Here is a 27907-nt window from a genome sequence, read left to right as displayed (position 1 = left end):
CATTCAGATTCAACAGAGAAATTAAAACCTTTACAGACAAGCAAAAGCGAAGAGAATTCAGCCAGCTTTACAGCAAATGCTAAAGGAACTTCTCTAGGCAGGAAACACAAGAGAAGGAAAAGACCTACAATAACAAACCCAAAACAATTAAGAAAATGGTAATAGGAACATGCATATCAAAAGCTACCTTAAATGCAGCTATTTACTTACATTGGCTTAAATGCTCCAACCAAAAGACACAGACTGGCTGAATGCATATAAAAACAAGACCCATACATATGCTGTCTACAAGAGACCCACTTCAGACCTAGGGACACACACAGACTGAAAGTGAGGGGATGGAAAAAGTTATTGCATGCAAACGGAAATCAAAAGAAAGCTGGAGTAGCAATTCTCATATCAGACAAAATAGACTTTATTTTTGTTTTTGTTTTTACGGTACGCGGGCCTCTCACTGTTGTGGCCTCTCCCGTTGCGGAGCACAGGCTCTGGATGCGCAGGCCCAGCCACTGCACGGCATGTGGGATCTTCCCGGACCAGGGCACGAACCCGTGTCCCCTGCATCGGCAGGCGGACACTCAACCACTGTGCCACCAGGGAAGCCCCAAAATAGATTTTAAAATAAAGACTACTACAAGAGACAAAGAAGGACACTACATAATGATCAAGGGATCAACCCAAGAAGAACATAGAACAATTATAAATATTTACGCACCCAACATAGGAGCACCTCAATACGTAAGGCAAATGCTAATAGCCATAAAAGGGGAAATCAATAGTAACACAATCATACTAGGGGACTTTAACACCCCACTTTCACCAATGGACAGATCATCCAAAATGAAAATAAATAAGAAAACACAAGCTTTAAATAATACATTAAACAAGACGGACTTAATGGATATTAACAGGACATTCCATCCAAAATCAACAGAATACACTTTCTTCTCAAGTGCTCATGGAACATTCTCCAGGATAGATCATATCTTGGGTCACAAATCAAGCCTTGGTAAACTTAAGAAAACTGAAATCATATCAAGTATCTTTTCCAACCACTATGCTACGAGACTAGATATCATTTACTGGGAAAAAATCTGTAAAAAATACAAACACATGGAGGCTAAACAATACACTACTAAATAACCAAGAGATCACTGAAGAAATCAAAGAGGAAATCAAAAAATACCTAGAAACAAATGACAATGAAAATATGATGACCCAAAACCTATGGGACACAGCAAAAGCAGTTCTAAGAGGGAAGTTTATAGCAATATAATCCTACCTCAAGAAACATCTCAAATAAACAACCTAACCTTACACCTAAAGCAATTAGAGAAAGAAGAACAAAAAACCCCAAAGTTAGAAGAAGGAAAGAAATCATAAAGATCAGATCAGAAAGAAATGAAGGAAACAGTAGCAAATGTCAATAAAACTAAAAGCTGGTTCTTTGAGAAGGTAAACAAAATTGATAAACCATTAGCCAGACTCATCAAGAAAAAAAGAGAGACGATTCAAATCAGTAGAATTAGAAATGAAAAAGGAGAAGTAACAACTGACACTGCAGAAATACAAACGATCACGAGAGATTACTACAAGCAACTATATGCAAATAAAATGGACAACCTGGAAGAAATGGACAAATTCTTAGAAAAGCACAACCTTCCAACACTGAACCAGGAAGAAATAGAAAATATAAACAGACCAATCACAAGCACTAAAATTGAGACTGTGATTAAAAATCTTCCAACCAAAAAAAGCCCAGGACCAGATGGCGTCAACGACGAATTCTATCAAACATTTAGAGAAGAGCTAACACCTATCCTTCTCAAACTCTTCCAAAATATAACAGAGGGAGGAACACTCCCAAACTCATTCTACAAGGCCACCATCACGCTGATACCAAAACCAGACAAAGATGCCACAAAGAAAGAAAACTACTGGCCAATAGCACTGATGAACATAGATGCAAAAATCCTCAACAAAATACTAGCAAACAGAATCCAACAGCACATTAAAAGGATCATACACCATGATCAAGTGGGGTTTATCCCAGGAATGCAAGGATTCTTCAACATATGCAAACCAATCAATGTGATACACCATATTAACAAATCGAAGGAGAAAAATCGTATGATCATCTCAATAGATGCAGGAAAAGCTTTTGACAAAATTCAACATCCATTTATGATAAAAACCCTCCAGAAAGTAGGCATAGAGGGAACTTACCTCAACATAATAAAAGCCATATATGACAAACCCACAGCCACCATCATTCTGAATGGTGAAAAACTGAAACCATTTCCTCTAAGATCATGAACAAGACAAGGCTGTCCACTCTCACCACTATTATTCAACATAACTTGGAAGTTTTAGCCAGAGCAATCAGAGAAGAAAAACAAATAAAAGGAATCCAAATCGGAAAACAAGAGGTGTCACTGTTTTGCAGATGATATGATACTATACATAGAGAACCCTAAAGATGCTACCAGAAAACTACTAGAGCTAATCAATGAATTTGGTAAAGTAGCAGGATACAAAATGAATGCACAGAAATCTCTTGCATTCCTATAAACTAATGATGAAAAATCTGAAAGAGAAATTAAGGAAACACTCCCACTTATCACTGCAACAAAAAGAATAAAATACCTAGGAATAAACCTACCTAGGGAGACAAAAGACCTGTATACAGAAAACTATAAGACACTGATGAAAGAAATTAAAGATGATACAAACAGATGGAGAGATATACCATGTTCTTGGATTGGAAGAATCAACATTGTGAAAATGACTCTTCTACCCAAAGCAATCTACAGATTCAATGCAATCCCTATCAAACTACCAATGGCATTTTTCACAGAACTAGAACAAAAAATTTCACAATTTGTATGGAAACACAAAAGACCCCAAATAGCTAAAGCTATCTTGAGAAAGAAAAACGGAGCTGGAGGAACCAGGCTCCCAGACTTCAGACTATACTACAAAGCTACAGTAATCAAGATAGTATGGTACTGGCACAAAAACAGAAATATAGATCAATGGAACAGGATAGAAAGCCCAGAGATAAACCCACACACATATGGTCACTTTATTTTTGATAAAGGAGGCAAGAATATACAATGGAGAAAAGACAGTCTCTTCAATAAGTGGTGTTGGGAAAAACTGGACAGCTACATGTAAAAGAATGAAATTAGAACACTCCCTAACACCACACACAAAAATAAACTCAAAATGGATTAAAGACCTAAATTTAAGGCCAAACACTATAAAACTCTTAGAGGAAAACATAGGCAGAACACTCTATGACATAAATCACAGCAAGATCCTTTTTGACCCACCTTGTCGAGAAATGGAAATAAAAACAAAAATAAACAAATGGGACCTATGAAACTTAAAGTTTTTGCACAGCAAAGGAAAACATAAAGAAGACGAAAAGACAACCCTCAGAATGGGAGAAAATATTAGCAACTGAAGCAACTGACAAAGGATTACTCTCCAAAATTTACAAGCAGCTCATGCAGCTCAATATCAAAGAAACAAACAATCCAATCGAAAAGTGGGCAGAAGAGCTAAATAGACATTTCTCCAAAGATGTACACATTACCAACAAACACGTGAAAGGATGCTCAACTTCACTCATCATTAGAGAAATGCAAATCAAAACTACAGTGAGGTATCACCTCATACCAGTCAAAATGGCCATCGTCAAAAAATCTACAAATAAATGCTGGTGAGGGTGTGGAGAAAAGGGAACCCTCTTGCACTGTTGATGGGAATGTAAATTGACACAGACACTATGGAGGACAGTATGGAGGTTCCTTAAAAAACTAAAAATAGAACTACCATATGACCCAGCAATCCCACTACTGGGCATATACCCTTAGAAGACCATAATTCAAAAAAAGTCATATACCACAATGTTCACTGCAGCACTATTTACAAAGCCAGGACATGGAAGCAACCTAAGTGTCCATCGACAGATGAATGGATAAAGAAGGTGTGGCACATATATACAATGGAATATTACTCAGCCATAAAAAGAAACAAAATTGAGTTATTTGTAGTGAGGTGGATGGACCTAGAGTCTGTCATACAGAGTGAAGTAAGTCAGACAGAGAAAAACAAATACTGTATGCTAACACATACATATGGAATCTAAAAAAAAAAAAAGGTTCTGAAGAACATAGGGGCAGGACAGGAATAAAGACGCAGACGTAGAGAATGGACTTGAGGCCACAGGGAGTGGGAAAGGTAAGCTGGGAGAACGTGAGAGAGTGGCATGGACATATATACACTCCCAAATGTAAAACAGATAGCTAGTGGGAAGCAGCCACATAGCACAGGGAGATCAGCTCGGTGCTTTGTGACCATCTAGAGGGATGGGATAGGAAGGATGGGAGGGAGATGCAAGACGGAGGAGATGTGGGGATATATGTATATATATAGCTGATTCACTTTGTTATGCAGCAGAAACTAACACACCATGGAAAAGCAACTATATTCCAATAAAGACGTTAAAAAAAAAAAACTTGTTCTTCTTTTGTTAATTTTTTATCACAGGGGTTTCTCAGCTAAGAACCTAGAAGGGTAGAGGAAAAATTATTGTTCCTCCCCTTCAAATCCCCATTTCTAGTAGTGCCTGGTGTAAAGTAGGCGCTCAGTAAGGATTTGTTGGTTATGTCTATAACAGTCTATACACAGACATTCTATATTCAATACAGACTGTTAAAATAAAACTCCCACACAAACATAGGAAAAAAAATCAAAACACTGAAAATAAAAAGAAGAAACAACCAAGAAAAAAAACAAAAGCAAAGGGAATTCCCTGGGAGTCCAGTGGTTAGGACTCGGTGCTTTCACTACTGGGTCCTGGCTTTGATCCCTAGTCGGGGAACTAAGATTGTGCAAGCAGCATAGCACAGCCAATAATAATAATTATAATAATAATAATAAACAATTTTTTAAAAAAGCAAAGCTGAACTTGTAAAAGCTTATCACAGGATTGCCATTTCCTACAGTATCATGGATTAGACACTTAACTATTATGGAAATAAAAGTAAAATATTAGGTAAAATGTTAACAACAATATTTACAATACATTACAGGGTAAGCAAGAAAGTAAAGAGTTATCAGAGGCCGAGTGAAAGCTGGATCCCAGAAATGGTAAGCAGAGCACACAACCTGATTTTTATACCCTGAGGATTTTGTACAAACCAGGGAGACTCCTAAGTTTGAATTTTTTCAATCTCTTGTGAAGAAGGTGTAGGGGAACAGAATTTGCCACCCTAAAATATGTCTCTGTGGCATATTAATTGTCTTAAACTGATCATTTTCTAAGAAACAGCAGACATGAGAAGTACTCTGAAAACCAAGTAAAAAAAAATTCCATTTGTAAGGGAAATCTTATTTGTAAGGGTTTGTCCCTCATGCTGTACCTCATACCAAGAGGAGGATGACCAAATCTCCAGAAACTCTTATCAGTGGAGAAGGTCTGGACTTAAATCTGCATCATAACCAGTCTTGTTTACTCTGCTTTTCCTGGTCATCTCCCACCAAAGACTCTCACCACCCTCAACATCCTCTTTCGTCTTTAGCTAAGGATGGTACATAAGATGAGGGCTTCAGCCATTAAGACGAGTTACTCAGTTTTTCTGGGTCTCTCCCATGTATATGTGTCATTAATCAAAATCGTCTGATTTTCTCCTGTTAATCTGTCTCATGTTAATTTAATTCTTAGACCAGTCTGAAGAACCTAGAAGGGTAGAGGAAAATTTCTTCCTCCCTGACAAGGCAAAGGAAAAAAAACCTAGGACTTACCCAAGATGGAAAATCTAACAGAAGATCTGGTGCCTAAAGCTAGAATTCTCAAAGGGCTCAGTTAAAGGGTAAATTAGGAATAACCCCCACTAGTAACCCCATGCTAAGGGTGCAAGATAGAGGGGGGAAAAAAAATCTGAGATTTTATAACCACAAGCTGTCCCATATAGGGGTTTGCAGCTATAACTACTTGTGTGGTCAGAAAAACTTCCAGTCTGAGAACCTGGTCGAAGTATTTCCACTTTGATAGTGGAAAGAGAGTAAAAGCCATGGAGGATAGAGTGAGAAGGTCCCACAGATATCTAATCTGAGTTCCCAAAGAGAAGAGAGAGAGAATGAAGGCAATATCTGAAAAAATGCTGGCTGAGAATTTCCCAGAATTTATGAAAGATTTTATTTGTCAGATTAAAAAATCACTAAGTATCTCAAGGAGGGTAACCAAAAATAACTCCATAAGTAGATATCAAAACTATGTAAGACTGGGGCTTCCCTGGTGGCGCAGTGGTTGAGAGTCCGCCTGCCGATGCAGGGGACACCGGTTCGTGCCCCGGTCCGGGAAGATCCCACATGCCGCAGAGCGGCTGGGCCCGTGAGCCATGGCCGCTGAGCCTGCGCATCCGGAGCCTGTGCTTCTGGAGCCTGTGCTCCGCAATGGGAGAGGCCACAACAGTGAGAGGCCCACGAACCGCAAAACCAAAAAAAACAAAAAAATAACTATATAAGACTGAAACCAAGCAGGACCCTATGGGGCTCCTGGGCACAGAAGCCTTTCAGTGTCCCCCATTTCCTGTTTGTAGGGAATAGATTCCAGCCTCCATGACCTTCCCTGAGTTCCGCAGGGCAGATTCGAATGGTTGCTAATCAGGGAAGGGAGGGGTTGCAGAGACAAGGGAGGAACAGTCTAGAAACAGTAGTGCAGCCTTGGGGCAGGGATACACATAAACATATCTTTGAGCTCTTTACAGAACTAAAACCCCCAACAAATGGAAGACTTAGCATTCTTCATTTCCAATTAAAGGAACCAGAGAAACTCTTCAAGAGACCACCTGAGACCAGATTAAAGGGGTGCAGGCCCTGCGCACACCCTGATCCTTATCAGCAGCCCTGCCCTTGAATCATTGCTGTAAGTCGTCACCAAATCCCCCCAGGTTGGGACACACAGTTTTTGAGGGGCACAAGCCCACTGTGTCCCCCTTTGCCTGGAAAAGCAATAAAGCTATTCTTTTCTACTTCACCCCAAACTCTGTTTCCGAAATTCGATTCGGCACTGGTGCACAGAGGCTGAGTTTTCAACAGCAAGACCAAAGACATACAGAAGATCTTAAGAGCTAGCAAAGAGAAAATAAGATTACCAGTCTTATTCCTATTCCCCAGTTTTACACATGGTACGTGTCTGTGTTGTATTTATTTCTATGTAATGTTATCAACGTGTAGGTTTATGTATCCACACTACAGTCAAGATACACAACAGCTCCACCACCACAAGGATCCTGCCTCTTGCCCTTTTATATTCAATCCCACCTCTTCTCCTCATGCCCTGTTCCTAAACCCCTGGCAACCACTAATTTGTTTTTCATTTCTATAATTTTGTCATTTCGAGAATGCTTTATAAATGGAATCATGCAGTATGTAACCTTTTACAATTGGCTTTTATCACGCAGCATAACGCCTTTGACATTCACTGACGTTGCTGAACATATCAATACTTCATTCCTTTTAACTGCTGAGCAGTATTCCATAGTATGGATGTACTACAGTTAGTTTCACCATTCACCTGCTAAAGGACATCTGGGCTGTTTCCAGTTCTTGGCTATTATAAATAAAGGTCTATGAACATTCATGTACAGGTTTTTGTATGAACATAAGTTTCCATTTCACTGGGATAAATGCCCAAGAGTACAACTGCTGAGTTACATGGTAATTGCATGTTTAGTTTTATAAGAACCTACCAAACTGTTTTCCAAAGTTGTACCATTTTACATTCCCACCAGCACCATTTTACATTCCCACCAGCGTACATGAGTGTCTCCTTATTTTCTTAACAGGGTCTTTTGCAAAGCAAAAGTATTAAAAGTTTTAAAAGTCTTTAACCAGCAAGAAAACAAGAGAGCATCTATAACAACAACAAAAAATATCAAGCATATATAGTAATAAATTCAACAGAAGATAGGCAAGGCCCCAGAGGAGATACTTGTAAAGTGTATTAACAGACCATAGGGAAGACCTTATTAGATGGAGAGATATACTATATTTAGGGACTGAAAGAATTAATGAGGTAAAGATGTTAATTCTCCCTAAATTGGATTATAGAGTTTTGCCTCTCAATCACAATCCTAGCATGGTTTTTTCCTCATATTAAGCAGAATACACTATTTAGATATGAATGAAATCAAATGTTTAATAATATAAATATATTTGTAAATATATATTAAAATAAATAAAACAACAGAAATAATATTGGGAAAATACTACTATATGGAAAAAAATGAAATTAGACTCCTACTTCACACCATACAGAAAAATCAGTTCTAAGTGGATTGAATGTCAAAGTGTGAAAGGCTACATAAGATGCATTTTAGAAGGCATATAGCTTAATATGGTCATGACTTTGGGGTAGGGAAAGATTTCCTTTACCAAGACAAAGAAAGTACCAAGCATACAAGAAAAATAAACAAATTTCATATAATTAAAATTAAGAACTTTTCACTAAAAGGCACCACAAAGAGTCAAAAGACCACCCACACGGTAGGAGATAATATCTGCCACACATCATATCCACAAGGAACTCCTAGAAATCAGCAAGAAAAAGGAAAATACCCTCAACAAAAAAATATGCCACTAGGCATTTTATGAAAGAAAAAATCTAAATGAAAAAAAAAGTAAAGAAAAGGAAAAAAAAAAGAAACAACCTCATTAGTAATCTAGGAAATGCAGATTAAAAACCACATGAGATACCATTACTCTTCCCCCTTCCCTCTCTCCCTGCCTCCCTGTGACAAAAATAGTGCAACATGACTATCCCAGTGCAGGCGGGGAAGTGGAGCCGCAGCATCTTTCATATGTGGCTGGTAGAAGAGTAAACTGGAACCACTGTAGTAAAAGAGTTGATGTTAAAGTTATCTGAGAAAGTGGAAAATAAACACACTCCGCAGCATAGCAATTCCCCTCCAACTTTTTTTTATACAAGAGAATCACTTGCACTTGTTCACCAGGAAAGACAAAAAGTATGCTCATAGAAGCACGTTCGTTTTTTTTTTTTTTTTGCGGTACGCGGGCCTCTCACTGTTGTGGCCTCTCCAGTTGCGGAGCACAGGCTCCGGATGCGCAGGCTCAGCAGTCATGGCTCACGGGCCCAGCCGCTCCGCGGCATGTGGGATCTTCCCGGACCGGGGCACGAACCCGTGTCCCCTGCATCGGCAGGCGGACTCTCAACCACTGCGCCACCAGGGAAGCCCAGAAGCACGTTCTTAATTGCGGAAAAGTAGAAATAACTCTAATATCCATCGCTCATAGAATGGGTAAATGAATTGTGGAATATTACTAAGAAGGAATACATTGCAATAAACACTAAAGGAACTATACCTACAGGTAATAACATGGAAAAATCTCACAAATAATGTTGTGTAAAAGGAGCAAGCCACAGAATAATACATGCAGTATTACTCCACTTACATAAGGTTCAAAAACAGGGAATTCACTTATGTCATTCTCGATGCATATGTAGGTAGGAAAGCTGTTAAGAAAAGTAAAGCAGGGACTTCCCTGGTGGCACAGTGGTTAAGATTCCTCACTCCCAATGCAGGGAGCCCCAGTTCAATCCCTGGTGAGGGAACTAGATCCCACACGCATGCTGCAACTAGGAGTTCACATGCCACAACTAAGGAGCCTGCTTGCTGCAACTAAGACCAGGTGCAACCAAATAAATAAGTATTTTTTCAAAAAGAAGTAAAGCAGTTATCACAAAACCCAGGAAGTGGGTGACAGAGGAGGGAGGGAAGAGGATGTCATGATCAGCAGGGAAATATGCAGCTTCTGGGTGATGACAGTGTTCTATTTATTAAACTGGGTGGTGGGTTGTACTGTCGTCCTTTTAATTTAATACACATTTTAAATATGTTCCTTTGTGTTTATTTGGTAGATAATAAAGCTTATTAAGACCACATATCAAAAGACTATTCAAGAAAGGAAGCTTTTTTAACTATTTGTATTTTCACATTAGCTCTTTACATTTCTTAGATAAAACTCCAAAGTTTCCCTTGAAAGAGAAACTAAGAATAATGCAGCTGGGAGAGGCAAAGTCCCTACATCCTACAAACTGTTCTCATTTGGTCTCATACACTTTATTTATCAGCTTAGAAATCTTGGATAAATCATTTTACTTAGGTTCTGAATTGACTATCCTCAGGCCACAAGATCAGTTGAACAGTGAGAGAAAGTACTGGGTCTGGAGCTGACTCTTCTCCCAGGGACCAGACCTCCAACAGCCTGGCCGGCGGAACAGCAGGCTGCTATCATCACGATGCTTCAGAGCCGCATCCACCCCTCAAGGAATAAAGTGAAAAACAGACAGAAATCTGCCTTCTCTCCTTTCCTATGAGGTTGTGCACAAGGACTCTGGATCCAGACTGCCTGGTTCACATTCAGCCCTGTAGCCTGGGACAAGTTACTTAATACATCTGTTCTTCTGTGTTTTCACCTGTAAAATGGAGCTGAAAACAGTGCCCGTCTCATAAAGGGATTAGGCTAATACTGACAGAGCACTTGGAAAAATGCTTGGCACAAAGGAAGTACTCAAAAAGGGTTAAGTGGTCGTTATTACTTCCAGACATAAACTTATGTCCAAATCTACTTGAAATCTTGACGTAGATCTCTAACTTTACAAGTCAGAGACTAAGTTCCTACTATCCCTTCCACACCAGCTCCTTCACCCTTTCAGATGTTCAGAATGAAACCTTGATTCTTCTTACATTTTGTCCATCCCAGCTTCTGTTAGTCCTACCTTCAAAATATACCTGGAATCCAATCACTTCCCACCATCTTCAAGCTACCACCCTGGTCCAAGATACCATCCTCTCCTGGATCATCACAGTGGCTGTCCCCTGGTCTCCTGTCCTCTCAGTCCGCTCTCAACATAGCAGCCACACAGTCTTAATAGAATTATCTGTGCAAGCCTAGTGGGATCACACCACACCTCTGGCTCAACACCCTCCCACAGCTTCCCATCTCACCCACAGTAAAGGTGAGAATGTCCTCATTGTGTTTTCAAGGACCTACGTGGTCTAAGACCCCTCAACTTCTCTGTCTCATCTTCTTCTCGAACTTCTCCCTAATTCACTCCACTCCAATCACATCCCACGAACACGGCCACCTCCCCAGAGTCCCGTCACTTGCTGTTCCTTCCTCCTAGAAGGCTCCTTCCCTGATTTCTGCAAGGCTCACTCCTCACTCCCCTCAAGTCTTTGCTCAAAAGTTACTGCTCAGAGAGTCATGCCCTGACCTTCTGTAAAATTTCACATCCTCCCTCACCCTATTCCCTTTCTTTGCCTCATTTTTCTCTTCTTCCCACTTACATTATCTAACACACTTACATTGCATCTGCTTCTTGATCGTGTTTCTGGTGTGGCTTCCCCAGCAGAATGGATGCTCCATGAGGCAGGAATATCCCACTGTATCCCCAGTGCCTTGAACAGTGACTGGTAAATAGTGGGGACTCAAAGCGCCATTGATTGAATAAATAATAAACTTACAAGCTGTCAGCTGAAACAATACAGCAAATACTGTTCTCTCTTTTTATACTTTGGAATACTGGGTAGACTAAAACTTCAAATACTTATATACATTTTGATGTCATGTCCTTTATTTATACTTGGACGTTTACTCACTAGGGCTAAGTGATTTTTCCAATGCCGTAAACATGCCCATCCATGAATACAAAATAGATCTAATTCGACTCTTCATTTGTGGCTTTCACGCTACTTCATAGCTGGCAATACAAAGCAGCTGCCCCAGGACTGGCTCAGAAGAGCGCCTGCTCACCCCAGAAGGCTTCATGGGTAACAGATTGCCCGACCGCTGGATTAACTTCAGCTTGGGGAGAACAGGGACGGTGTCCAACTTTCTCATAATTGCATTCCCAGCACCTAAATATTCTTTGCATGAATGAACCAGTTAATTAACGCATGCTTGGGCAGCTTATTGTGTTTTGTGTCCCACACTGAGGGTGAGGGTGAGATAGGCCACACGGCTCCCTGGGTGAGCTAGCATATTCTCTGGAAGAGGAGAATTCTGGAGTTTTAATAAAATATGTATATGTTATGTTAGGCGTATATGTTGTATGTGTGTATGTGTATATATGTAAGTGTACATGTTATATGTGCGTATATGTAAATGTGTGTGTATGAGTACATGTTACATGTGTATGTCTGTGTGTGTGTATCTACGTATATGTATGTGGTATGTTTATACATGCACTATGTGCATAACAGTGGAAAATCAAAAACTGATGATAACAACCAGCTGATAAGAGAAAGGCATGATGGAGAAGAGGCTGTTATAGTTTGCTTATTAAAAAAAAAAAATTCACTTCACTGAGGAAGCCATCCTTCAAGTTCTACTAGCCGCTCACTGCCCACATAAACAATAATGTTTCTGCTTTAGATTTCATGTACATCTTTCACCTTTTCATTCATTAATCCAATAAATCAAAGTGAGCGCCTACTAAGGTCCATGCACCGTACTCTGGGATAAAGAGTAAGTGAGAGAGACAAAGTCCCTTTCCTCTAGTGGGGAAGAGAGACAGTAAACATATAAGCATACAACCTAATTTCAGGTAGAGACATGGGCTGTAAAGACATATAAAGCCAGAAAAAGCAGAGAAACCAGGCTTCCTGATTCCTAGCCTAGCGCTTCTTCCTCAGATGAGTGGCTTTCCAGCTCTCTCTCTCCCTTTTTTTTAAACCCCAAATATTTCTTTCTTCAAACGAAATCATTTAAGACGTCCAACATGTGAAACAAGCATGGCTGGAACAGCTCTAGTTGAAAATGGGGTGAGTGGGGGGTTTTCGATAGCTCAGCTACCCCCTCCCCAAAGGCAGCTGGGCCCTGAACGTTGTCTGAGGAGGGACCCCCCAAAACACTGCTCCCAGAGCACCCAGTCTCACCCAGAACACAGAGAAACTCCCTGTTCCATCAAAAAGGGACACTTCCCACCCAGAAGGGATGCAAGTTCATTTTTATTTTATTTTTTTAAAATATTTATCTATCTATCTAAAAAAAAGAAAAAGCAGGGAGTTGGTGAACGGAGGTGACGCTGAGCAGAGCTCTGAGTGAAAATGTAGGGGAAGAGCTTTAAAGGCTGAGGGGACAGTAAGAGCAGAAATGCACTTTGGGGAACAGCAGGAGAGGTGACAATTGGAGCAGAGTGGAGCTCAGTGGAGAGGGGCAGAGAGGTGGCAGACCCCTGAGGAAGAAGGGCTCTGTTAAATTCATTCCTGAGTGCATGATGGTCTGAGATGGATTCCAGAAAGGTCATTAATTACATTTAAAGGCAGAGAAGAATAATTTAAGGTATTAAAAGAAAATAAGACCTCCTCTGTTGAGGAGAGAAATATATATGCATGTCAAATGCAGGGCGTCTGGTCTCTGTATTCACCAAATGGCTGGGATCTTATCCCACCCCCATCCACCACTCACCCACCCGCCCCCAGTAGCCAGAATGAAAAACATAACAGAAATTAACCAATGGACTAGTCTTCGTCAGGATTAAGTCTCTCAGCTGTCACCCCTGCCTCCCTCTTAAATGGCTGACGGCAACTCTGGTCCTCCCCCAAACAAGTGGCTCTTTCTCTGGTCCCAAATAATTAGCTTCCCCAGACACAATGGGAAGGCCTCAGTCCAAGTTGTGAGGGAAGACATTTGAAGGACAAGCGAATACTAGTGTTTTGCTTGGGCTGTGGGACAAATGTTCCGGAAATCAAATTTTTTTTATGTTTGTAATTATGCATATCCTGCAGTATCTGCATAATGGGTCCAATTCAGCCTTGGCCTTGCCACAAAACTGCCACGTCCCTGGAAGGTCAGCGCATAACATGATGAGTGAACAGGAAGCCTCATGTTGATAATAGTGCCTTAATTTTTTTTTGTTTTGTTTTAATTTGGGGATGACCTTTGCTCTGTCAGTCAATTTGCATGCATATGCAAACATATTCTAAGCACATCCATACACTTGTAAAATGCACATCTGTGAAATCAGCCTTGGGTCTGAGATAATCTTTGTAAAGATTTTAGGTGACAGGGAAGCTAACTACTACATTCTTCCTGGTGCACGGTAGAATTTTAAAGTCAGAGCAGGCAAACTACTAAGTTAGGAAAGCTTTGTGCAACGAGGCAACCTCAGAAACACTATTGTTAAAGGACCCAATGTGAACAAAACACACTTGGGTTTAGGTTCGTTCTCAAAAATATTTCTTTATGAGAACAATATAAAGATTCAATTTTGATTTGAACAGATCCACCATAAGGTTTAAAAAAAAAAAAGAAACAAAAAACTTTGGTTCTGCTCATGGTTTAACAGAATATCTGTGCACTTAGTTCAGAGTTTGGCAAACAAGTTTTCAGTTAAGTTTTTTGACATTTTTCACCATGTAACCCAGATCGTTCACACAGCATCTTCAAACTGGAGGTGTGAACAGTATTCTTGTGCTAATTTAAGTCCAAAGTTTAAGTGTTTGACAGTTAAGAGTCTAATAAAAATCTTTCAAAAGAGGATATTTATCAACACAGCCTGAGCCAAAGTGGTCCTGTTAAGTCAGATATGTGAATTCCACATTTGGCCTTCACCAAATTTCAGGGGTCTTAATGGAAGAAACAATTTTTACAAAAGAATCAAAAGGCATGATTTTATGTGCTCTCTCATTCCTAGTATCCTCAGGTCCAAAGAACTGGTGGCAGCTCTCTTTCCTATATATGTAGTTATAGAAAGGCTCTGTCACTCAATTGATTTTATTCATATTTTTCTGAGGGAGATCAGGTAGCTCCTTTTTTCCCAGACCAACCATGAGGGCACTTATTCACTTCAAACCCTGCCCTAGTTGAAGTCCAAAAGAAAGTTGTTCCCTTGATGGATTTAAGCATCTCTGGAGTTGTTTTCCCCTCCAGCTGTTACTCCTGGCTATCCAGCCACCCTTGGTATGTGTCAGTGAACAATAAAAAGTAGCCAGGTCACCAGGGTGGGGACTAACTACTCCCTGGCTTCTCTAAGTTCCCTGTGCACCTTCTGGCATTTAATGCCACAAAAACAAGAGATTTAACACTAATGACAGTCTCTTTGTCCCTTACTCCCCATGCCTACAGCCTCCTGCATTTTAATGAAGGCAAATTGCACATTCCCCTTCCAGGCTGAAATCCAATGCCCCCTTGACTTTATTCTTAGGTGGCACAACTTAAAAGATAAATTATTTTGTGGGGTTTTTTGGTGTTTTGTTTTGTTTTGCTTTTCTTCTGTCAAGAAAACTGTGGAGGAGTGGAGGAATGGGGACTGGGGGAGGGGAAAGGAGTATCCCAGATAACATTTCTCTACCTAGGCACTCCTGTGTGTGTGATCATTTCTTTCCCAACTTCTCTTTGCAAGCCAGGATGTTAAGGTATGAAAAAAGCTGGCTGAGTAAGGCTCCACTTTTTGCTTCCAGGAATCCAGGCTAGGAATGTCACTAATCAGTCTTCCTTTGTCGTCTTCCCACCTATTTCTCTGAGGCCACGATGATTTTCTCATAAAAGGAACTCATAGAGAGGCTGCATGGGATGAGTCCAAGATACACATTTTTCCCTTTCTCCTGACACAAAGACATCTGACCAGAGGGTGCTAGGCATTTGCTAGAAGCAAATAGGACAAACGTGAGGAAAATGGGAATAAACTGAGAAACTGTAACTCCGTTATAGGAAAGAGTCCGTTTGTTTGGGTGATACTTATGTGACTGGGAAGACGGCTGAAGCTGAAAATCAGTTTCCATGGAACCTTTGTTCTGGCTGAACTTCACCACCTGCATGTATGGTGGTGTAAACTTTAAAAAGTTTGTAAAGGGCTGCAAACTTTGGAGATGACGCATAGTGGCTGGCACAGAACATCTGCTTGGTAAATGGCCTGCACTATTAGAGATGCTCCACTAGCCCAGATTGACTCATTCTCAGTCTGGTTCCATTTTAAGATTTTGGAGACGTGATATATTAACTGTGGCTGCTATACCAACAAGCCGGTGGCTTTAAACAACAGAAGTTTATTCTCTCCTAGTTCTGGAAGCCAGAAGTCTGAAATCAGAATCACTGGGCCAAAATTAAGATGTCAACAGGGCAATGCTCCCTCCAGAAGCTCTAGGGGAGAATTCATTCCTTGCATCTTCCAGCTTCTGGTGGCTGCTGGCATTCCTTGGCTGTGGCCTCATGACTCCAATCTTCAGGGCCAGCATCTTCAAATCCCTTTCTGTTCTGTCTTCTCATTGCCTTCTCTGTGTGAGCAAATTCTCCCTCTATCTCCCTCTTACATATGTGATTGTATTTAGGACACACCCAGATAATCCAGGATTATCTCCCTATCTCAAAATCCTTAACATAATCAATCTGCAAAGATCCTTTCTACAAATAAGATAATGTTTACAGGTTGCGGGGGGGGGGGGGGGGGGGGGGGGGGGGGCGCCTAGGACCTGATGTCTTTGGGGGCCATTATTCGGCCTGCCACACCAGGAAAACTTAGCATTATCCAAAGAATAGAGCAGGGAGCGGTGACTGCAAGAAGCCTCAGGCTGTCTCTGTCACCATGAAGATACTTGCCGTCCACACTGCGCTAGTTTGGTGTAATGCCTGCAGTTAACGTATGTGATATCATTGACACAGCACAGGTATCCAAATCTTTTGGATTCAAATTTTTAAAATCTGAGCTGCTCAACAGCCTCCAGGATGGAACTGCCTGCATTTTCTGTGTTGAGTGACCTGAAGCGTAGTTTCTCCTGCTTACCACCTGGCCTTAGCTCTACCAACCACTCACTCTTCCTTATTGTTAAACACAGTCTGTGTGAGGAAACCCATGAGGGAGCTGGCCTAGTTGGTGAGGCTAGTTTGGGTAAGAGGGATGTACCCGGCGGTCCTTTATTTGGGGGGGTTCCTTGATGGGCAGTTGGGTATCAGCAGGAGAGTTGAGATAGAAGCCTTGGATTTATTACCATTTTCTTTGCCACCCTGATGCTCTGCAGAGTCCTCTATGATTCTTGGGTCCCTGGGTTAGAAACACTTGCTGAGGTGGGGCTGACCCTACACATTGGGCCTCACGTCTGCTGGGAAACCAGCCAACAGGCTCTTCCTGCAGCAGAGGGCTCCATCTCCACAGAGCTGAGTTAAATGTTCATACGTGGAAACAGATGGAACTAGTAATGAACGTTTGGGCAGTTTTCAGGCCACAATTATGCTTTCACACATTTGGAAGTTGTCATTTCTTGATTTGTTCTCTAGTGATATCAATGAATCCCATATCCTTAGTGCAGTGCAAGGCTGGCACTAGGGCGAGGCAAGTGAGGCACTCACCTTGGGTGCAAAATTTAAAAGGGTACCAAAAAACTTAGTAATCAAATAACATTTTAAATACAATATTTAAAAAATATAAAATCAGCAAACTGTGGCCCACAGGCTAGCTACCTATTTTTGTACATAGAGTTTGACTGGCACCAGGGCTAGGATTAGGGTGCAGGGTGGCAGTCATGAAGGTATTGGTTGAATTTTGTCTTTAAAATGCTGATATTTTGTTCATCAAGGGTTTTTTTTGCATTGTTTTGACTTTCTCAAATAATTTTTAAGTAATTTTGATTTTTAAATTTAATTTTTAAATTAAAATATTTTTCAAACCCAGTTTTTTTCAAGACAGCCATTTTTCTTCAAGACAACCATTATATCTTGGTATGGAACACAAGTGTTTTATGCATATTTCCCAATTTGTCACAGAAAATATTAAAAAGATGTACTTAAGAATCCAGATTTAGGGCTTCCCTGGTGGCACAGTGGTTAAGAATCCACCTGCCAATTCAGGGGACACGGGTTCGAGCCCTGGTCCGGAAGATCCCACGTGCTGCGGAGCAACTAAGCCCGTGCACCACAACTACTGAGCCTGCTCTCTAGAGCCTGCGAGCCACAACTACTGAAGCCCCGCATGCTCTGCAACAAGAGAAGCCACTGCAATGAGAAGCCCGCGCACCACAATGAAGAGTAGCCCCGGCTCGCCACAACTAGAGAAAGCCTGCATGCAGCAACAAAGACCCAACGCAGCCAAAAAGAAATAAATAAAATAAATAAATTTATTTAAAAAAAAGAATCCAGATTTAATAAAATTAATAATCTTTACTACTTCATGAAGGATATTATGTGAAATTGACTTTTTTTTTTTACTATGTGTACACAGTGGCCATAAGTTTTACTTGCCATTACTTTTATACCATTAATGCAAATGCCAATACAGTAAAAAAAAGACCAAAAAAATCTTAGAATTATTATGAAAATACTTTTGGTCCCACACACCCCTTGAGAGGGTCTTGGGAAACTCCAGAGATCTATAGACCACACTTTGAAAACTACTGCCTTAAAGGATAAGGTTTTAATGATTTAAAGGTTAAAACCATTAAAGTTCAAAACCATCATCAATAACAAGCTAAAATCCTCAGTCAGATGGGGGCAACATAATTATGACTAACTCCAAAGTTAGTTTTGCAAAAATAAGTGGTGAAGCGAATTGATTAAAGCAAATTGAACCATCTGTCATATAAACAGTTCTAAGCAATTAGGAGATCTTTGAAACTAAAGGTAAGGTATGAACAATATGTAAAAGAATCTGAATGCCTTGAACATAATCAGTGATCTGAAAGCAGGGCCATTTAAGGGCAACCCATCCCTGGCCTCCCCTGCCTCCGGGGAATGAGGAAGCAGAGGAAACTATAGCAATAACGGGAAGATTAAGGCACACATACCACACACAGCATCCCTAGGCTGTTCAAAGATCCTGGGGCCAGTCTGCCTAGTAGTAAAGCTCTCTCCTGCCACTTCCTAGCATACAACTGTGGGTAAATTCCCAAACCACTATCTGTCTCAGTCTTCTCATGTGTAATATGAATATAATATTAAATATACCTTCCTCATATGATCGTTGTAGAGAGTTCATGAGATGACGTAAAGCACTGAGCACAGTGTCTGAGAGAATAAATATTTAATGAATGTAACTTACTGAAAACAAGCATAATTCTGTACTGATTCATTGCCCTGTGTTCAGTAACTTTCCCTCAAATGCACAAATGCTTAATTAGCCAGCCCACTGTCTTACTGTGTTAGGTGTTCAGTAAAGGTTACGTCCTCCCTCCAGCCAGACTGGGAAGCCTGTCTGGACCTGTCATTTCATCCATGCTGCTTTGAGTGTCATGGCTTTCTCACCAACAATTCACTGAGAAATCTGATGCTTAAATGTGAAAAAGTGTATCAATGTGCAAACTGTTATGTAAAAATGGAAATGTTTGTTATACAGTAGAATTATGCCTTATATTTTCTTAAAATTATTTTTATTGATGTTGAAAACACGTTTGAAAAGCAAAGGAATTGTTTTGAAACATCAAAGCTAGCAAAACATTTAACCCACCAACAGAAAAACATCAACCTGGCTTTGCTAAGAGGTCTCTGTGGTAGACAAAATAATGCTCCCCTACAAAGATGTCCACATCCTAATCCCCAGAACCTGTGAATATGTCCTTTTACATGGCAAAAGAGACTTTGCAGATGTGATTCAGTTAAAAACCCTGAGATGGGGAAATTATCCTGGATTATCCTTGTGGGCCCAGTGTAATCACAAGGGTCCTTAAAAACAGAAGAGGAAATAGACATTTCACCAAAGAAGACATACAGATGGTCAAGAGGCACGTGAAAAGATGCTCAACATCACTAATTATCAGAGAAATGCAAATCAAAACTACAATGAGGTATCACCTCACACCAGTCAGCAGTCAGAATGGCCATTATCAAAAAATCTACAAATAATAAATGCTGGAGAGGGCATGGAGAAAAGGGAACCCTCTTGCACTGCTGGTGGGAATGTAAATTGATACAGCCACTATGGAGAACAGTATGGAGGTTCCTTAAAAAACTAAAAATAGAACTACCATATGACCCAGCAATCCCACTACTGGGCATATACCCTGAGAAAACCATAATTCAAAAAGAGACATGTACCACAATGTTCACTGCAGCACTATTTACAATAGCCAGGTCATGGAACCAACCTAAATGTCCATCAACAGATGAATTGGTAAAGATGTGGCCTGTATATACAATGGAATATTACTCAGCCATAAAACGAAATGAAATTGAGTTATCTGTAGTGAGGTGGATGGACCTAGAGTCTGTCATACAGAGTGAAGTAAGTCAGAAAGAGAAAAACAAATACCGTATGTTAATGCATATATATGGAATAAAAAAAAATGGTACTGATGAACCTAGTGGCAGGCAGGGCAGGAATAAAGATGTAGACATAGAGAATGGACTTGAGGACACAGTGGGGGAGGGGGAAGCTGGGGTGAAGTGAGAGTAGCATGGACATATATACTCTACCAAATGTAAAATAGATAGCTAGTGGCAAGCAGCAGCATAGCACAGGGACATCAGCTCCGTGCTTCGCGACGACCTAGAGGGATGGGATAGGGCGGGTGGGAGGGAGGCTCAAGAGGGAGGGGATATGGGGATGTATGTGTGTGCATGTGGCTGATTCACTTTGTTGTGCGACAGAGGCTAGTGCAGTCTTGTGAAGCAGTTATACTCCAATACAGATTTAAAAAAAAAAAAAAAAAAACAGAAAAAGAAAGCAGAAGTCAGGCAGGGGAAGATTTGACTATAGAAGAAAGGCACAGAGAGATGCAACATTGCTGGCTTTGGAGACTGAGGAAGAGGCCACATGCCAAGAAATGTGGGCAGCCTCTAGAAGCTAGAAAGGGCAAAGACACAGATTCTCCCCTAGAGCCTCCTGAAAGGAATGCAGACCCACCAACACCTTGATTTTAGCTCAGTGACACCCATGCCGGACTTCTGAACTACAGAATTGTAAGATAATAAAGTTGTGTTGGTTAAGCCGCTAAGTTTGTAGTAATTTGTTACAGCAGCAAATAGAAAACTAATACAGTCCCAAAGGTTATCCCAATCACCTTTGGTATGCTTCAGTGCACAATAAAATAAGTAGCCAGGTCACCAGGCTAGGAACTAATCATTCCCTTGGCTTCACTCAGCTCCCCAGTGCAGCTTCTGGCCATTTAAATGCCACAAAGTAAGAGACTGACCATTAATGACAGTTCCCACCCCTGAAGATTTGGATTCTAAAGGTCTGGGACACAAGAACATCTATGTATAACTGGTGACTCTATTAGAGATGGTTGGCGGTCCACACTTTGAGAGACATTCATTTTACTCACAGGAGCTTACAATTTAGGTGCTAAGTAAATAGAATTCTAGTCCATAATAGATGAATAAATATGCATACTTCCAAAGAGAAATTAACAGCCAGGGCAAGGTTAAAAGGCTGGAAATGGCCCAGAACACATAAATCCTTCCACATGCTTATGTTAATAAAAACGTGTCATAGAATTAAGCCAGATGAGATCTCTGTCTGCTCCCTCCAGTGCTTCAGGGCTCTGGAGCAAGCAAAACAGAATGCTGGCAGCCCTGCAGACCTCTCATGAAAAAGCGTCCCTGGTGAGCACAGCCCCCCACCTGTCCTACCTGTCCCACCTGCTTCTTTATGAGGTGGTAATGTGCTGGCCCAGGGTGTGTCATCTTCAAACTGAACCCAGCTGCTGATGGCTGAAGCCAGGTCAGGTGGAGGCTGCTCAGGGCTCAGGGGAGGGGAGGCCGCTTCAGAGATGAGGCCCATCTTTTCAGAAGAGTCATCGTGCTCTGAGGGGGAAAGGTCCTGAGAGCCTCCATCCACCACACGGTTCTCCCCAGAAGAGATCTCGGACTGATCTGAGGAAGACGATGGTCCTGGGAGGTGCTCTTCAGTGCCCCCTGAAACAGATACCAGAAAGTACCATCACATCATGCGAGGAAGGCCACTCTTCAGAACTGTCTCGTGGAGGAAAAACAAAGGACAGGCAAGCAGTGATCAAAGGACTCACCATTACAGGGTGTGAGGGCAGAAAAACATCCATGCCCACCTGCCTCTATGCTTAAAGAGTGTTTACCTTAAAATGTATAAAAACTATACGCTAGGATGTCCATAGCAGCCTCCATGCAGGCTGAGACTGGGAGTCTTGTTCACTATTCTTATCCTACCATCTACTCCAGTGCTTAGAGGTCACAAACAAAATTCCTACAGAGGCCGAGCAACAGATAGAACTAGGTCGAATTAGAAAAGGCAATGGGGAATGGTGGAGACTGTGGCTCAACAGGAGAGCTTCTGTCTGGACTAAAAACATTCAAATTCAAACTCTGTGCAGTCCAAACAACACACATCTGCGGGCCACCATGTGCAAACCCTGCACTAATGACAGCTAAATATGGCACAGAGGCCCTTCCTCTAGCTTTTGTATCACTGCATTGGTCCTGGAACATTTAATAGCCTTCAAAAATTTGTTTTTAAATAACAGAACTAGATCCCAATTGTGGTGGTGATTACACAAATCTATACGTGTGTTAAAATTCATCAACTGTAGACCAAAAATGGTCAATTTTACTGTATGAAAATGTTTAAAAAATAAAAGTACTGATGCGAAACTCCTTTCTCCCATCACTAGCCAAACAAACAGGTCTACCTGAATGTAATTATTTAGATAAGCGCTGTCCTAAAAAAGTAAAAGGTGGGCCATATAGGAATTTTAAATTTTCTAGTAGCCACATTTTAAAACTAAAAAGAAACAGGCAAAACTACTTTTAATAATATGTATTTCATCTCAGCATGCTGAAAATGTGTAATATCAACATGTAATTGATAAAAAACTGTTAATAAAACATTTAACTTTTACTAGGTCCTCGAAATTCAGTGTGGGTATTTCACATTTATAGCGCATCTCAATTCAGACGAGCCACATTTCAAAGACTCGACAGCCACATGGCTACTGTATTGGACAGCACACCTGTAAACTCACACTTTCCAGGTGCTGTAAATGAAGCTGGGACGATTTCAGGTGGCAGTAGCAGCGGCCGTGGAACAGAAGCAGCTGACGTGGTTCTGTAAATAGCTCCCGCATCCTACCTTGACCTTCATCCCTGAGCACAGTTCCCCAGAAGTCAATCTAGCCACCTTCATCATGATCACGGGTGACAATTATGAGCCCTTTCCATGTGCCAGTCACTGCTGTAAGTACTTTACATGTTAATTCATTTAATCCTCACAACCACCCTGAGGTAGGTACTGTGATTACCCGTACTGCACAGATGAACCACCACCCAGGGAGGTTAAATCAATTATCCACCCAAGGACACATCACTCATCCATAATGCAGCCAGGATTTGAGCCCAAGGGATCTGGCTCCAGCTTCTGTCACTCTTGACAATTATGCTTTAAAAATTGAGACCATCCGAATTGCTGTTGGGAATAATAACCGAAAAGACCGAGCATAAAGTACTTTGGAAATAGGAAGTTAATGTTCATTGGAAGAAAGCAGCCAATACTTTTGGTGTTTCCTGGTCCTTGTTTGGGGCCCTAGGTTCTAAGATGTTTCCTCCAGGCTTCTAAGTGGAAGAATCTGGACCTGAAGAAAGTGACAAACTGGCTCTGTTTTCTGTATCAAGATCCCCCCTCAAAAGAATGATGAAATAGAAGCCATAACAAGCAGGTGTGGTTCTTTGTTAATCTTTTCACTTAGGCGATGGAAGTTCTCCTTACCCTCAGAAGGGACAGGAAAGAGCGGCTCCTCATTGAAAGAGACCCACTCCGACTGGTGGGTAGCGATCACATGGTCCAAGGTCGTCATGCTAGGAAGGTGCTGGTCATCTTCACACTGCTGGCCTCAGGCAGACCCCAGAGCAATGCCTGGGGTGGGGTGGGGTGGGGGTCTGGTAGCACAGTGGACTTGGGCCTGGGGTCTGTTATGGGGGTCTCGCGGAGAGTGGCACTCAGAACGTAGACAGATTAGCCTCTCTTGCCTTTGGTTAATCTGCCAAGTGGAAATCTGTTTAAAAAATAAAAAGTAAAAGGGATAACCATCACATTATAACCAATCCACTCAGGTCTTGAGCTTTCAACACTGCCCACAAGGAGGTCTGGGTCGTTTCCAACCTATTTACCTTTCTCTATCCCTGTCTTGCCTTCACTTCTCTTACAGAAATATCTGCTTTTAGCATCAAGATCTCTGTATGTGCCTTCAAATCAGACATAAATAATCACGCAGATTTTAGCAATTAGATTCTCCAATTTTCCCAGTTACTATATTTTGGAAATACTTTTATCTATAAGGCCATCATTGTAGAACAAATATTAAAATTTTTCAAAGTGCTTTCACTTTCCTTTACCAGATGGCAAAATAAAAGCATGTTCTTTTCTATTAAATCAGTGTGGTTTTTTGCCTTAGGCAGGTAGCTCTTTGCAAGCCTGATTTAAATCTTTGGCAGAAACCCAACCATCTCCAGATGGTATCTCCAAGCATGATTTACCAATCAAGAAAAACAGAAAAGGAGTCATCTTATTCATTTGGAGTAAGGGGGTAGGGCATATTTACTTTAGTGGAAAATGTGAGTTAAAGAAACACATTTTCACTCTAGGACAGTTTGAATTAGTATGTAAAAGTCTAGCCTTTACTCACATTGCAATTATGTTCCATGTAAGGATACTTAATAGACTCATAATATTGCTTGTACAATTAATGTCTTTTTACAACTGGAACCTAACTCTTGATCTTATAATGAATTAGTAAAATCTGAATTAATGTTTCCACATAAGAGCTACTATCCACCTTGAACAGCATCAGTTCTTATTAACTGAATACTCACAATATTCACTTTAGTCTAGAATAATTTAACTTATAGCCTTCTAGCTGGTGCACAATAAAAAGAAAACATTGAAATTTTACTACAGGTTATTATCTGCAGTAAATAATCTATGCTAACGATAAAGAGAACAGAAACATTTAATAGCTTTTGTTTTGGTAATTAAAACAATTAGTTTTGTTGCATGATACTTCCTAAAAACAAGTAATGTTTCCCACAGAATCTATAATTTTCAGAAACCTATTTTCATACCATACTTTGACTGAATAGCCATTGTAGTTGGGTAAGAATTATTATAATTCTTTCACAGAGGAAGAAATCTGGGCTGAGAGGAGTTAAGTGACTTATCCAACACTTTTGCTGTTTCAAAGCCTTTGTTTGGTGCCCTAAGATTCTAAGATGTTTCTCCCAAGTTTCTAAGTGGAAGAATTCACACATCCTAGGATAGTGACAAATGGACTCTTTTTATTCCATAGTAAGAGACCACCAAAAAAATGATCAAGTAGAGGTCATAACAAGCAGGTACACACCTGCACCAAGCTAGGAAGTAATAGATGCAACACTTGAGCCCAGGTCTTCTGATGCCGAAACACTCTAATCTTTGGGTCATAGCCACAAAGAAAAATACTAGAGAATATATATAGACTACCACCAACTAAAGTACTTTACAGACATTAATGACAATGGAACCATAATGAAATGATCAGTGAAACTGCTCACTGGAAATCTGCCAGGGAATCCAAGCTGTGCGCAGAATGGAAAGTCCAGAAACCTCTCTTCCAAGTTCCTCTCCTAAGATCCTTACCAATCACAGGACCAGACATGTGCTAAAAGCCTGGAGAGTGAGTGCTCCAAACCAGATCTCACCAGAGAACCAGGCAGGGCCCACGGACCCAAAGAGCTGATTCCAGTGGGCTTCTCCCATTAAGCCTTTCTCAAGCCTGTCAAATGTTAGCATCACTCAATGTGGCAATGGCTGCAGGCCAAGAAAAGACAGTAAAATTGAAGAGTCAGATTCCCCCTCTCCCAACAACAGCAGCATGCAAACCAGTTCCAACAACCACCACAAAGCCACAATACTACAAGTCCACGTGCTGACATTTGCAGCATCATAGCTCAATGGGGAAAACATCCTGCCCATCCCATGATGATGAATCCAGCGAAATTCACGGATGAGTGTGGGTGGATGAGGGGAAGGGGAAGGAGAGAAGGAGAAGGGTGAAAATAATGGAGAAAATATCTAGAAATTTTAGAGCTCCAAGATTTTAAAGGCCAGTAGTCCAGCTCTCAAGTTTTACAGATGGAAAAAAAAACCAAAAAAACTGAGGCCTAAGGAAATCAGGCATAGTAACAACAGAGATTGAAATGGGCTCAGGAGTTCCACTGTCTGGATTTGAGTACTGTACAGTCTTTAAGCCTCAGCTCACCCCTCTGCAGCAAAACTCATGTCATAATTTTAAGGATTAAATAAGATAATATACACCAAGTGCTTAGTACTGGGACTGAAAAACCCTATGTAACAATGATGATGATCATAGCAGGTGAGCTTACAGAAGGCTTACTGTATGCCAGGCCCCAATCCAAGCTCTTTATAAATGTCAACTGTGGTCATCGCTACCGTAGGTAAATGACTCACAAAAGGTACACTGTTTGCCAGTCGAAGTCTTGGGACCAGAACACAAATTTCACAAAACCACCCCGTTTCTGTCACTTACACATTCTGATTTTAGTGATTTCCCTTTTCAGTGCTTTTTAGAGCAGTTCTCCCAGATGCTCAACGGAGTCACACACTCAACTTCCTCTTTATAGATGCAAGCGCTTTCTGGCTGAGGAACCAAGACTACTACTCAGAAGTATGAACAAAAGAAGAGCCCCCAAGATTTATCTACCCTTCCTCAACTTGCCCATCCCAGATCCAGACATGGCTGGTTACAGACCATGAAAAGTCTCAAGAAAGGCTGGGGGAACAAATTTATCACTGGGAACCGCCTATCAAAACCCTGTGAAATGGATTCTAGGTGTTTGCCGTGAAACAGCTATATCCGGTGAACCCTGAGATGCCTGACCCTGAGGAGTGCTGGGCGAGCAGCTGGAAGCCCTCAGAGGAACCTGATCATTGTGAGGCTACGTTCACAACGGAATTGGTTTCTCTGTAAAAACCTCACCCCGTTTTTAGAACATGAATCATAAAGTGAGGCTTAGAATCACCACAAACGAGCAGTGACTCACTATCAGTAGCAGTGCTGACCAAGAGACACTAAAAATCTCACTAAAGTCTCTGGGCTGCCATTCCAGAGAGAAGCTTCTTCCTCGGCTTCCCTTACACGCTAAAATGGGGCGGGGGTGGGGGTGGCGGGTGGAGAATGCAGTTGACTGATAAGATGGGAGTCCGAGAAATAGTTCTGCCTTATGCCAATCTTCTAATATGCATTCAGGAGCCCTAGGTGTCCAGAAACGTATCTGGCACCCTTGGGATATTGAGCGATCAAGCAGCTTGCAATCTAGCTATGGAGATGAAGATGCTCAGGACAGCAAACACAACAAATCTGGGAACAACTGCTTGCTGGAAGACACACCAGAAATGCCGTGACAGTATGGTCATAGATCTGCAAGGGCTGGAACCATAAGGGACTAAGCAGGTTTTTGGATTTGAAGGACATCCTTGGTTCTGACTGGAAGGGAAGAGTAAGGACATCCTTGGGACAGGGGTTAGTCCAAGTGACAATTAAGAATCAGACCTTCATGGGACTTGTCTTTGGACCAGTAAAGAGGTCAGTCTGATGACTGCTGAGGTATCTACTGGGGAAATGTGGGGAGAATGGACTGATGGACCTTAACAGCTGAGGAGAAGAGTTCAGTGGGAAATGGGAAGTTGGTGAAAGTCTACGAGCAGACAGTGACCCAAGAGATGTGCTTATGGGAGATAAACATTCCTCAGACTGTACCGAGCAGGAATTTGGTGATGGAAGCTATCAGCCACAACAGGACCCTAATGTGTCACACAGAGCCAGGGGCCAGCATCATCAGGAACGTGTACTGGGTACTCTGTGCTGGACCCATTCTAGGACCTGACAGTACAAGGAAGACTGAGACGGCATCACTAGCCTCT

The 27907-nt window shown here is 41.3% G+C and overlaps 1 protein-coding gene across 1 annotated transcript in view; it reads right to left on the bottom strand.

Annotated features, from left to right (window-relative positions):
• STON2 (stonin 2) overlaps window positions 1-27907 on the bottom strand; it is a 147870-nt gene that overhangs the window by 89663 nt on the left and 30300 nt on the right. Inside the window, exons 2-3 of the mRNA XM_082846227.1 lie at window positions 23699-23984; window positions 21595-21879 (exon numbers count right to left, since the gene is read on the bottom strand). Of these exons, the coding sequence (XP_082702353.1) occupies window positions 21595-21879; window positions 23699-23786 (373 nt within the window). The 5' untranslated portion in view covers window positions 23787-23984. The remainder of the gene's footprint in view (window positions 1-21594; window positions 21880-23698; window positions 23985-27907) is intronic.

Source organism: Leucopleurus acutus (genome assembly GCF_964270905.1).
Source record: "Leucopleurus acutus genome assembly, chromosome: 1".
NCBI lineage: Eukaryota > Metazoa > Chordata > Mammalia > Artiodactyla > Delphinidae > Leucopleurus > Leucopleurus acutus.
This window is presented reverse-complemented; position numbering and strand designations above follow the sequence as displayed.